We start from the raw sequence: 13,286 nt of genomic DNA, 5'->3' as shown, positions 1-13,286 counted from the left end.
CCTGCAGGCTGGGTCGTTGGCCCAGCTTCAGTTGAACACGAGAAGAAGAAAATAGGTCGGCGGGCGTCGAACTCGCAACATTCCATCCCGTAGCGCTTGACAACAGCCAACTGAACTAGGCCCACTATGTTAGCTGGTAGCGGTTGGTTTTATTAGCAAATAGTACCACCTCGCCTTTTTAAAAGCACAACCATCAATTTATATACGTGTTCAAATTACCTATTATCAATCACCTTAATAAGCCTGCTCGAAAATTGGTGATCGGAGGATTCGTAGTTGGTGCCCAGAAAGGAAGGACACAAGTTTCTACTGCTAGAACGAAGTCGTGGGAATAGAAACAAAAGTAGGCAGCGAATTGGATCTTTTCTATCAAGTTTAAAGTGGGGAAAAGAAAGGAGACATGAACTCTTTTTTAGCCGATGGAGTTAGGAGTACATGTCAAAGAGGACGCATCTTTTCGGTCGATTCTTTTTGTCATCAAGTTATTAATTGGTTACGGAAGTGTAAAAAAATGGTGGCTCACAAACATTAAAACTTAATGCACGGCTGTTAAAATGAATAATTAACACATGCAGTTTCATTAATAAACAAATCAAAAAATGTACAGTGGATGAAAATAAATAACATGATTATTTTCACAAATTTTAATGAGATAAAATGTGAATACGAACAATTTTCCTAGATCCACAATCCGTACATTTTCGTATGCCCTATGTTTGAGCATGACTATAGCTTGAGAAGAACAGTTAGTGCAAGTCTGGAAACTCCATCGTGTGGCAATTGCTTCACTTTACTTTGTTTCAGTTCACAAATATTAATGGGGTAAAATACCATTTTATTTTATAAGTACAAACACAATTAGTACATGGTCCGTCACAAACATTAAAACTTTTTTTTGGCAGGGTAACAAACATTAAAACTTAATGCATGGTCGGTTAAATTAAATAATTAACAATGCAGTTTGATTAATACAAAATAAAAAATGTATGACGGTGGGAAGGAGGATAGGCGGTGACACAGATGGGCGTCATGTTGAACAAAAGGACTGGACCTATGGAGATCTTGAGACTATGCTTATTGAGATAGGGGCATGCGTACTTTTTCTCCCGTTGCAACGCACGGGCATTTTTTGCTAGTAAATATATATATATATATATATATATATATATATATATATATAAAATAATAAAGCACGGATTGACTTTGTCGGGTTCATCGTCACAATACGCTTCTTTCCATGATTTTATGCTTTCAATTTAAATTTAAAACATATACGCGAGGTGGTACTAATTTTTTTTCCGTCGTCGTTAGCCTATGTGAGCCATCAAGGTGTTTCCTAAAAATTCGTCCGTGCATTGTTCGTGAGCCTTCCAATCGAATTTTTATTCTTCTCCGTGAGTAGTTGGGCCCTCCAGCACACATGCAAAACTAACGAGTTCAAAAAAGTGTTGCCGACAGAGTCGAACCCACGACCTCCAATATGCAAATTATTGATTGTGCGTGAGATCGAACTCAAGACCTCATCTATTGTTTCAAATGGTCAACCAACTAGGCTAATGTACGACTGTTGAAAAGTACCACCTCGCTACCTTGGAGTTATTCCTACACGTTTATATACTTTGCAAATTACATGAAATATCAGCAAGTCGAGAACAAACAGAGAGGCTGATTACATGAGAAATAAACAAGGAAAGAGAGGCTAATTAACACGAGAGGAAAAAGAAAGAAGGAGAGGCGATGTGGACAGAAATAAGGAAGGAAAGATAGAGGCTATACGAGGTGCATATCAATTAAGAGGGAAAGAGGCTAATCTTCTATATACTGGGTGTAAATAAAAATATACTGGGTGTAAATAAAAGAAGGAAATAGGCTAATTCCATGAGAGAGAGAAAAGAAGGAAAGAGAGGCGAAGTGGGTGTAAATAAAAGAAGGAAAGATAGGCTAATTCCATGAGAGAGAGAAAAGAAGGAAAGAGAGGCGAAGGAGGACATTCACTATCGAAATTCTCCATGCGATCTCTCCTTTATTTATTTATTTACTGCCATTAGATGAAAAATAATCAGGACCCCACTGCAAATCTAACAAAATTGTCCATCAAATATTTCTTTTTGGAAAATGATCTCTCCTTTAGTTATTAGATTTTTTTGAGAAATTATACAGTTATTAGATGAAAAATTCCATGAAAAATACATTAGGGAGTCCCCCCACTGTCCTACATGCATAATTCCACGTTAAATAAAAAGGCATCTCCTCCTAAAAGTCGTTCGTTCAGCCTTTCCTGCTCCACCGAGGCACGGAAGAATCTGTCCTGAACTTATTCACACTTGCTACATTTCTTTCAGATGCTTCATGAAACGTCTAAACCTGAACTTATTCATAAAGTTATATTTAATGTTAGACCCCATTATCCCTAAATTTGATGTTAACTATGTAGCGGGACAGTTCCTTGACCAAACCAATTATGGATCATATGAACCGGTGTTTTCTCCGTTGCAAAGCACATGCGTTGTGCTAGGGAGCATGGGTGTGGTGATGGTGCATGCACCAAGTGTAGTTGAGAAAATAACTCACCATTATTACAAGTCTGCAAAATTACAAGTCGGCACGGGAAGGGGCTCTCGAAGCAGCATGCTTGAGTATGATGATCAAGCTCTTCACCTTGTGATTGATCATGTTCGTTATGAATATGCGCACAACAAGACCACCATCAACAATGATGGCGAAGGGAAGAAGTGGTAATGCAGATGGGTCGGTAGGGACGTGTAAGGATTAAAAAGTAAATTTTAACAAAAAGAGGAAATGAAAACGGGAAAGAAGAAACGGAAACTGGAAAAACAGAAAAAAGAAAACCTGAAAATCGGGTGAAAAGAAGTTCCTAACCGGAACGAACGAGCTGTGTAAATAGGCCGCCCAGTCGATTCGCTAGGGCGCCTCCCTCTGTGCGAAACGGCGACAATTTGCCGCAAAGCGCGGCAAATAGGGATTTCCAGTGCGCTGGGCCGGTCCTTTTTACGGTTTGTATATTGGACTCTGGTTCTGGTTTTGGAAACCTTCTGAATGTTGTTATTAGCCCCTTCTCAAAAGAAGAAAAGAATGTTATCAGCCCGGCGTTTTACTAGATAAGTATGGGAACCTTCTAAAATGTTTCTGAACTGGCTTTCTATTTAGGTTGTTTTCTTTACTAGGTTTTTTGGTTTCTTGTTTTTATTTATATTTTTTAACTAAATAATTTCAAAAAATTACAGATTTTATAAATGTTCATAAATTTAAAAATGAAAAATGTTCATGTTTTCAAGAAACATTGACTTTTTTTGCGGGGAAAGAAACATTGATTTAAAAAAAACATGTTTCTAAATAATGTTCACAGCAATCCATGAGCACCTACGGGTTTGTGTATGTTGTCGATTGAGGCTAGATCAGTGGATTTGAAGAAAACATAGTTCTCCCAAGAAATCCAGAAGCTTGAATTGGAAGATCCATCGACTAGCTAGAAGTTCTATACCCTTCTTCTTCTTTTTGAAAAATGTCACCATATATTCGGCTCGTAAATCTGCCGGAAGGCATATTGGTATTCCTATATCATGTTTCTCTATTTATTTTTTGAAAATCATTCCTATAGGCTAGGGAGCGCCGCTGCGCTCGTTTGTTGATTTGAGCGCATTGCCGTATATAGTAAGTGCATGTCGTTATGTCCAGTTGTCCAGTGTAGAAAAAGAAATTGTTTGGTCATATCCCGTAGCGCACGTGGCTACCGATTGAATCAGCCTAGATCATCTCCCATGTGCATTTATTTAGGGTTTAAAAAGTTGTAAAAGCCATAACTTTTGATTCAAGCATCAAAATCAAGTTCCGTTTTCACAGTCAGGTTTCTGACGACGAGTTCTTCAAAACGAGATCTCATATGAGTTGGTTTCGTCAAACTTTTTTTTGAGGGCAACTTTGGGTGCAATGGAGGCAACTATAGTGCTATTGAAGAGCAACTCTTCTTTTTGGCCTAATGGGACTTCTTTTTGGCCTAGTTGGACTCACTATTAGGTTGGTTTGCATAAAAACATGAAAAATCACACAAAACATAAGGCATCTTTAGTGTACATACAAAGCAACTTCACTGCACTCTATATATTTGTCAGTTTTGCTAACATTATTCCAACTTGTGTATCATGGCCGTTCAATTGCCTATTGTTGATGGTTAGTTGCAAACGGTTGATGTTCAATTGCCTATAAATGCTACAAATTACCTATAATTGATGCCTAGTTGCGTGCTACTGGTAATTAGTTGCCTACAATTGCTGCTCAGTTGCCTAATTTTGTTAAAATAGTTGCCTAGAATATTATGAAGTTGTTTATCATTGTTTTTCTAAGTTGCCTACAAACACTCTGAAGTGGCCAAGATTCATCATCATGTTTCCTACCATAACTAGCAATATATAGTAAACACAAGAGCATCATCGGTAGACGACATCATAGTATTATAGGCAATTTAGAAACAACAACATACGAGCATGAACAATAGGCAACTTAGAAGTACCGATGAGGAAGTTAGGAGAATGTTAGACAAAATTAACTAGGACACACAAGGTAGTGACGTTGTCCGCTTTTAGTACTAGAGTTGCCTCTTGTGGAAGGAAAGTTGCTCATAAAGGTGATGTGATATTATATACCTCAATTTGGTAGTTGTTCTGTATTATTAGTTAGCTGCTTATTGTTGCTAATTAATTATTTTTAGGAGTGGAGTTGCTTCTATTTAGCATTAAAGTTGCCTCATATAGCATCAAAGTTGCTTTTAAAACCAAGTCGCGTTAGCAACTTAGGTCCAGAGCCGCGTATGTATGAAGCTAAGTTGTATGCAACTAAGGATGATGTTAAGCTACTAGCTAGTCATGGTAGCCCCCTTAGGACACTGTTAGCCTACCTTGAAAACTAAGTTGCCTACAATACTATAAAGTTGCCTACGAATGATGCTTAGTTGCCTACATACATTAAAATTTTGTCCCACATGGTTTTTATGTTGTCTAAGATATACTTGATAGGTAAATTCACTAGTACACACGATACAAGGAAGTTGCTTCTGTTTAGTACTAAAATTGCCTCAACTAGAACCAAAGTTGCTTTAAAAAAATTCATCAAAACATATACATATGAGATCTAGTTTTGAAAATCTCGTCACGAGAAATCTAATGGTGAAAACGGATTTTCATTTTGACACTCGGTTCAAAAGTTATAGCTTTTAAAAAAAATGAGACGGAATAATGTGAGATGACATCAGCACATGCATGCAGGTAATCCTTAGTGACCATCCACCACCTGACAACATCAGTACATCGCGAGGAGGAAGGAGGCCGTTTTCTTAGCAGTTTTGTCGCGTAGCAGGTGCGCAATCATCGGACAGCTCGCGTGTGCGCTCGGCTTTGCCAGATAGCGCAGCTGCGCGTTTAAGTTTTTGGGATTATTAAACGCTAGTAGAGGGCGGATGCTTTCCTTTTAAATTAATTAAAAAATAAAACTGGCAACGAGATTTCTCCGCTAAAGAGAGGAGATTTATTCTGCGTGCAGCCGTATTTTGCTTCGGATTCCGTTCCGATCCATGATTAGGCCGGCCCGCTCGACCTCCACGTCTAGTTCACCCGTTGGGGTGGTCCGCCTCGGGGACCTGAACCGCGCGCTTCGCGTTGACATAAACGATCTTCCGTGCACCCTTGGAGGCGCGGAACGGTAGCGTGCGGCACACAAACATGTACTGGCCCGCCCTTAAACCCTCGCCGGCCAGGAAGAAGCCTCCGCCGGAGGCCATGGCGGCCTCCTCCGGCCTCCGCGACCTGGAGGAGACCGACGACGGCTGGATCGTCCTTCCCCCGGCGCCGCCCACATCGGGCAAGCCTCCCAGGCCCCCGCCGCGCGCCACGGCGAGGGACGCCGTCAACGCCTCCCCCGACGAAGCGTTCGACCCGACCCCGGACGCCATCGTCGGCCGGTACCTGCCCCTGCGCCGCGCGCTGCGGTGCGACGGCCTGCCCCGGCAGATCCACGACGCCGACGTCTACGGCGCGCACCCCGGCTTCCTCTCCGCCGTGTACCCGCCGGCCAACGGCCGGCCCGAGTGGTTCTTCTTCGTGTGCCGTGCGCAATGCCAGGGCGGGCGGCGCAGGGCCGGCCCCGGCGCGTACCGCCTCGGCAGCGAGGCCAGGCTGCTCGGCGGCGCCGCCTACTGCCACGCCTTCCGCTACTACGAGGACGAGGCCGAGGTCGGCTCGGCCTCCACCAGGGAGACCGAGTGGCGCATGGACGAGTACGGCGACTGCCGCTCTGCCGCCGCCGCCTTCGACATGGTGGTCTGCAAGCTCTACCCGGCGCGCGGCGGGATCGTCCACACGATGCTCGGCGTCCACGAGCCCGCCTCGCCATCGCACCGTCCGGACATGAATAAGCCGCAGGTGCTCGTCCAGCTCTACCTCGACAGCCTCAACCTGGGGGACCCGCGGCGGTGCAGAATGTACGCCACGCCTGACGTCTTCGCCGCGCACCCGGCTGTGCTCACGGTGGCGTTCCCGGCGGCCAACGACCGGTGCGAGTGGTTCTTCGCCGTGCACCGGCGCCGGCGCGAGCTAGAGGAGAACGACGAGGACAAAGCACGCCCGCGGAGGGCAGGGCCAGGGGCGTACGTGCTGGTGCGCGAAGGCCGTGTCGTGAACGGCAATGGCGGGGACATAGGGTACCGCCGCGCGTTCTTGTACCGGGAAGACGACGCGACGGTGAGGCGGGTGTCGCGGACCGAATGGTGGATGGAGGAGTACGGGTTCGGGAAGGACTTCCCGCACAGCGAGCTGCCCGCGGGGAAGGCAACAATGGACGAAGACGAGGAGCTGGTGGTGTACAAGCTGTACCTGAAAATGGCTGGTCACCGGCGGTAGAACGCCTCCTTTAGCACAAACTGAGCTGCAGATTCTGGCATGCACGACTTAGACTGAAACTTAATTCTGCCTTAAGCGTCTACGGTTCCCTTCCAGCAGGGAAACAATAAAGAGTGACATGTATATATTCAAAAGAACGACAGTAATTTGGGGTTTGATGATATCACCAAGATAATTTGCTTTATTTCTAACGAGTTTTACACTGAGATTTAACAGTCGCTGCGGGCAACAAGCCCTGAACTTGCTAAACATCCACCTTCGTTATTTCATGACACGGGAACGATGTAAATCATGTAACACACTAACATGTCGACCACGACAACTCGCAAACAGAGCTAAGGAGTGACGGTGGTCTTCGAAGAAGAACCGGAGATCGCTCCAGCCTCTGTCAGCAGAGCAATCAGCTTCCCTCCCTTGTTCAGTGCAACAGTATCTGCCACAGAAGAGTTGACATGTGAGTAACTGTCAGAAAGTAATCCAATTGCAAGAAAGCAAGCTTGCACAATGGAATTTGCTGCTTGTTCATAGAACCATAATTACAATCAACAGTTTAACATGGTTGTAGGGAGCAAATCAGCTCACCGTCACAGCCACCGATGTGTTTTCCATTGATGAAGACATTGGGAACAGTCCTCTGCCCAGTCCATTCAGCAAGAGCTGACTGAATCTCAGGTCCATCGCCTTCATAAAAGATAACATGGGTTAGTTCAATAAGAGTTTCTCCTAAGACCTGTGCCGATCATCCCAATGCAGAGCCAATACATGATGCAGTTAGAACTTAGAACATGCTTGATGTTTATCATGAGCATAGATGAGTAGTAGCGTAGTACGGGTGGGAGCAGTCTAAAGAAACATGTTTTACTCATAGCATGTAAACACTAAAGAGAAGAGTAACTAATCTGACGTTCTGATGATAGCACTTAGATTACATAGTGATTTATAGTTGGGTTCTTGCGACCTCAATTGCTTTTTCTTTGTTGCCAGAAAACTCAATTGCTTCTTTATTGTCTAACCAATCATCAAAGCTCCCAAGAGATTCGAGATCACACTCACATCATTACTTAGTGAGCTTACTGATTACTTACAAAATCATTGTTCCAGAAATGGTGCTGTCATATTAAATTCTTTTCCGGGCCACAGCAGTATGCAGTACACTATTTCAACGGAACAGTACACAGCAACATCCGGATGCAGGGAACTTAAGGTTATTATTCATCTAATAAATTGTTGGGAGCCCGTGGCCATGAAACTTAGGTGCATACAGTCTACTTAAGTGAAATTTAAATAACCAAGAGACAGGACAATTCTACTTACTTTCAGTGTCCAACTCAATGGCCTTGAAACTTGCTCCCAGCTGCGTGAACAACTTCTTCACTTGTACACAGAAAGGGCAGTAAGACTTACTGCAGATAGCCCAAAGAATCAGATGAATCGGAGTTAGCGTCAACAGGGCACGTAGCATTGGGCATCAAACATGTCATTACAAATACAGTACTACGTACTACATGTTTGATGTTGATGTGTCAAATAACAGGGCATGTATCATTGGGCATCAAACATGTCGTCACAAACATCATCGGAACAGGTACAAACAGTAGTAGTTGGACCAAATATTTAGGACGCAACACAAAACTTGAACTAAAACCACAACATTTAACTTATTTTGGAACGGATGGACTAGTAGTTAAGCTCATCATCATCGGAACAGGTACAAACAGTAGTAGTTGGACCAAATATTTAGGACGCAACACAAAAGTTGAACTAAAAGCACACATTTGACTTATTTTGGAACGGAGGGAGTAGTAGTTAAGCTCATCATCATCGGAACAGGTACAGACAGTAGTTGGACCAAATATTTAAGACGCAACATAAACCTAGCTAGTAGATCCATGAAAACATCCCCGTAATCCCCTAACAACTTTCCAATCCCTTGCAAGAGGATCCTTAATTTCACGGCCGTGATGCATCCAGAGTTCAAACAAGCCAATAGGATTTGGGTACAGATTCAAAATTTCTTCTGATTAAATATATTTAAGGCAGCTTTCTTCCTCCACCGGGAAAGAATTAAAAAAGAACAGGAAATAAAAAACAAGAACGAATATGCTCTACTCGTAGGGATGGGATAAGATGCGGAAATAGTGTAGGATCTATTCTCCGTCATCCTCATCTCAATCCCCTTTTCAGTTCTTATCACAGACCGAATTTCCAAGTCGAGTTCAGCAGCGTCTGTTCATGGCAGGAGCGATCGGTGAGAGAGATGGAGAGAGAGAGGGGGGAGAGACACAGACCTGAAGACGACGACGGGAGCGGAGGCGACGATCTCCTTGGCCTTGGCGAGCGCCATAGCTCTGGACTCTGGGGTGGAAGAGGAGGAGGAAAAAGCGGTGCCCATCTCCGCCACGGGCGCCTTGTATTTATGCGGCCGGAGGGCAGGTGAGCGGCGGGCGGCGAGGGCGTTGTGCTGGTGGGTGGGTCGCGTAATCAGTGAGGTGTCTCCAGCCGACGACCGCGTGGGCGTGGCACCTTCCGCTCACGTCTCGCGTGTGGAGAATAGAGGGGCTGTTTGGATCGTGACTGTGTTTGCTTTATATTGTTATATTATTTTGCCATATTTGTCTACTAACTTGAATTGCTTAAATTGTTAGCCACATCTTAACTGGCTCAAGGGAATTTTATCACATTTTTTATGTCCATGACATGTGGGGTTTACTGCTCATAAAAAAAATTCTTGCATAAGATGTGGCTAGAACGAAACACCAGCTAACTTAGTCAAAGTTGCCTAAGATGAAGTGTGGCAAAGTGTGGCTAGAAACTAAACAGCCCCTCTCTTTCTCTTCTCGTGCTCCGTTTCGTTTCTGTAGCCCGGGAGGCGGCTAAATACGCGGTCAGGCCCCAGATCACAAATACGTATTTAGTACGTACTTCTTTGCTGTACGCCGAGGAGACTTGCCAATTTCACACGGAAGACCCTACAAGTAGAAGGCCACCTCACCGGAGACGTGACGGCGACCGCTGCGAATCCCCCGCCTTCACACCATGGACCCACACCCACGCATAAGGGCATTCACAAGGCAGGCTCTTAAGACGGGCGCTAGGGTTCCAATCCTGGCCGATTCACCCAATTCCTCGTGGATACCAGGATATTAGCTTGCCCCGACGCAACTCCTGTCGTCGGGCGCCTGTCTTTTTTTTCTACGTGAGTTTCTTGCAGAGGAGCCAACCGCTATCATGGACGCTAAAAAAGACCTGAAAAATCTCGTGGACTCAACTGTTCGTACAGCGCTCCTGTGTTGGAGAGAGCGGCGCTAGCGTAGCTGCCTGTTCCTTTTTTTCTTTGTGTTGCATCCATGCATAGCATCGAGCATCGGAGACATGGACTCTTACACGGGCGTTAAACAGGCATAGTACATGCATACTACATGGACTCTTACATTGAAGACATAGAATCCTTTTTTTATTTTCTCTTAGCGCCTATACAAGAGTCTCAGCATTGGAGATGCCCTAAGGGCATTTCCAATGCTTGGGCGCTTGCGGTGTTAGCATCCTACCCTCCAACGCTAATGACAAGGGACAGACGCTTATACGGAGCATTTTTTAGTGCTGGTGCGGAAGAAAAAAAGATATAGCGTCGGTGCAAGAAGTGGAGTCGATGCTAGGGCAAATCCTGGGCTTAGCAGGGAGTAGGAAAAAACGGATGGGAAATTGGGTGTAACGACCGGCGATTTGACCCTAGCGCCTATGCTAAGCGCCCCCGTTGTAGATGCCCTAACGACCTTCTTTGCGCTGTTGACCACCGTTCTGCTACTCACATGTTTTGAACAATGTTACAGCTAAGGAGACTTTTTACTTTCCAGATACAAGAATTTTTCAAATCAAAAGAGCACATAGGACCAATGGAAGGAGATGTCAGTCAGTGGAATCGTTCTCATGTACGTGAACATGTAAGGTTGGTCCGATCCTCTTCATCCCACAATACCGCCGAATCAAAATAAGACAGGTGGTAAGCAATATGAACATCACCGCCCACAAGTCCTTTGTGTTCTACTCGTGCATATCAGCTACGCATAGACCTGGCTCTGATAGCACTATTGGGGAATGTTGCATGGAAAACAAAAAAATCTACGGACAGATAAGATCTATCCATGGAGATGCGTAGCTACGAGAGGGCGAGAGCATCTACATACCTTGTAGATCGCTAAGTAGAGGCGTTTATCAATGTGGTTGATGTAACTGTACAACTTCACGATCCGTTCCGATCAAGCACCGAACGCACGGCACCTCCGCATTCAGCACACGTTCAGCTCGATGACGTCTTCGCCTTCTCGATCCAGTAAGAGGGGCAAAGTAGTAGATGAGTTCGTGCAGCACGACGGTGTCGTGACGGTGGTGGTGAAACTATTTCCGCAGAACTTCGCCAAGCACAACGGATTTAGAGCAGAGGATGAACTAGAGGGGAGAGGGGGCGCCGACACATGGCTTGGTGAATCGTGGTGTCTGGCGTCCCCTCCCCTCCTGTCATATATATAGGTGGAGGGGGAGGGGAGGCAGCCCTAGGCGCGCCCCAAGGGGCCGGCGGCTGCCCTAGGGCGCCTGCCCTAGGCGCCCCCTTCCTTCTTTGGCGCGTGGGGGAAGGAAAGGGGGGCCGGCGGCCCCTAGGGCGCCTCCCCTTCCTTCTTCCTTGTGAAAAGAAAGGCATGAGGGGGCTAGCCCCTCCCCTTTCCTTTCCTAGGGCCGACAGCCAGGAGGTGGGCACGCCAGCCCCCTTGTGGGCTGGTGTGCTCCCTTCTTTTGGCCCGTTAGGCCCAACAACCCCCCGTGGCCTTCTGGAACTCCTTTCGGTGATCCGATAATTATCCGGTGCATTTCGAAACTCTTCTAAAGACCAAATACTATCATCCTATATATCAATCTTTACCTCCGGACCATTCCGGAGCATCTCGTCATGTCCGTGGTCTCATCCAGGACTCCGAACAACATTCGGTCACCAACATACATAACTCATATAGTATTATATCGTCAAAGAACGTTAAGCGTGCGGACCCTACGGGTTCGAGAATGATTTAGACATGACCGAGATGCTTCTCCGGTCAATAACCAATAGCGGGACCTAGATGCCCATATTGGTTCCTACATATTCTACGAAGATCTTTATCGGTCGGACCTTTATGACAATATACGTAGTTCCTTTGTCCGTCGGTTTGTTACTTGCCCGAGATTCGATCGTTGGTATCTCCATACCTAGTTCAATATCGTTATCGGCAAGTATCTTTACTCGTTACATAATACATAATCTTGTAACTAACTCCTTACACTACAGGAAGCAGATAATTTGCCATCACCCCCCTCTTTGTCGTCTGCTAGCTGACGGGAAAGACTGTATTTGCCGTCTGTAATCCTGAAGCAGACGGCAAAGAGAGGACTGATTGCGAAGATGATCTTTGTCGTCAGTCCACTCTTTGTCGTTGGCTAGCTGACAGCAAAGACACCAAAAGCAGACAACAAAGAGATAGGTGGGGCCCACTGGAGCCCTGTGGTGGGTAGTCCACGCTTTTCCGTCCGCTAGCTGACGGCAAAGAATGATAAAAGCAGACGGCAAAGAGAGTTTGCCATCAGCTAGCGGACGACAAAGAGAGTACAATAAGGTTAGCTAACGGCCCGCCCCTGCTACTTCTTGAGCTTGTGTTGGTTTTTCCCTTGAAGAGGAACGGGTGATGCAGCACAGTAGAGATAAGTATTTCCCTCAATTAAGAACCAAGGTATCAATCCAGTAGGAGAAACGCGCAAGTCCCCAACAGATGCACCTTCACAAACAATCAAACACTTGCACCCAACGCGATAAAGGGGTTGTCAATCCCTTCACGGTCATTTGCAAAGGTGAGATCTGGTAGAGATAGATAGAACTAAACAAAAGATAAAACAATTTTTTTTGGGTTTTTTGGTTTATAGATCTGAAAATAAAGGATTGCAAAATAGTAGATCGGAAACTAATATGATGGAAAATAGACCCTGGGGCCATAGGTTTCACTAGAGGCTTCTCTCATGAAGGCAAATAATACGGTGAGTGAACCAATTATTGTCGAGCAATTGATAGAAAAACGCAAAGTTATGACGATATCCAAGGCAATGATTATGCAATATAGGCATCACGTCCGTGTCAAGTAGAACGACTCCTGCCTGCATCTACTACTATTACTCCACACATCGATCGCTATCCAACATGCATCTAGAGTATTAAGTTCATAAATAACGGAGAAAGGCCTTAAGTAAGATGACATGATGTAGAGGAATAAACTCAAGCAATATGATAAAAACCCCATCTTTTTATCCTCGATGGCAAAAATTAAATACGTGTCTCGCTACCCCTACTTTGTCACTGGG

The 13,286-nt window shown here is 45.1% G+C and overlaps 2 protein-coding genes across 2 annotated transcripts; one reads left to right on the top strand and one right to left on the bottom strand.

Annotated features, from left to right (window-relative positions):
• Positions 1–5,657: 5,657 nt before the first annotated feature.
• On the top strand, positions 5,658–6,918 carry LOC123053867 (uncharacterized). Its single transcript, XM_044477452.1, has one exon. It carries the CDS (start codon positions 5,733–5,735, stop codon positions 6,906–6,908), a length of 1,176 nt encoding a protein of 391 aa, XP_044333387.1. The 5' UTR covers positions 5,658–5,732; the 3' UTR covers positions 6,909–6,918.
• A 136-nt stretch (positions 6,919–7,054) lies between these two features.
• On the bottom strand, positions 7,055–9,478 carry LOC100192162 (glutaredoxin-C6). Its single transcript, XM_044477453.1, has 4 exons — positions 9,197–9,478; positions 8,223–8,311; positions 7,491–7,589; positions 7,055–7,341 (listed from the first exon to the last, which is right to left on the bottom strand). The coding sequence occupies exons 1-4, from the start codon at positions 9,298–9,300 to the stop codon at positions 7,244–7,246; spliced, it is 390 nt and encodes a 129-aa protein (XP_044333388.1). The 5' UTR covers positions 9,301–9,478; the 3' UTR covers positions 7,055–7,243.
• Between the last annotated feature and the right edge of the window lie 3,808 nt (positions 9,479–13,286).

The sequence above is a fragment of the Triticum aestivum genome, chromosome 2D (genome assembly GCF_018294505.1).
Source record: "Triticum aestivum cultivar Chinese Spring chromosome 2D, IWGSC CS RefSeq v2.1, whole genome shotgun sequence".
NCBI classification, from domain to species: Eukaryota; Viridiplantae; Streptophyta; class Magnoliopsida; order Poales; family Poaceae; genus Triticum; species Triticum aestivum.
This window is presented reverse-complemented; position numbering and strand designations above follow the sequence as displayed.

Coding starts and splice junctions, on each gene's coding strand:
- LOC123053867 (XM_044477452.1), top strand. CDS start 5,733: ATGTACTGGCCCGCCCTTAAACCCTCGCCGGCCAGGAAGAAGCCTCCG.
- LOC100192162 (XM_044477453.1), bottom strand. CDS start 9,300: ATGGGCACCGCTTTTTCCTCCTCCTCTTCCACCCCAGAGTCCAGAGCT. Junction 7,590..8,222: donor CATTGAGTTGGACACTGAAA/GTAAGTAGAATT, acceptor TCTTTTATGAAG/GCGATGGACCTGAGATTCAG. Junction 7,342..7,490: donor ACACATCGGTGGCTGTGACG/GTGAGCTGATTT, acceptor CTTCTGTGGCAG/ATACTGTTGCACTGAACAAG.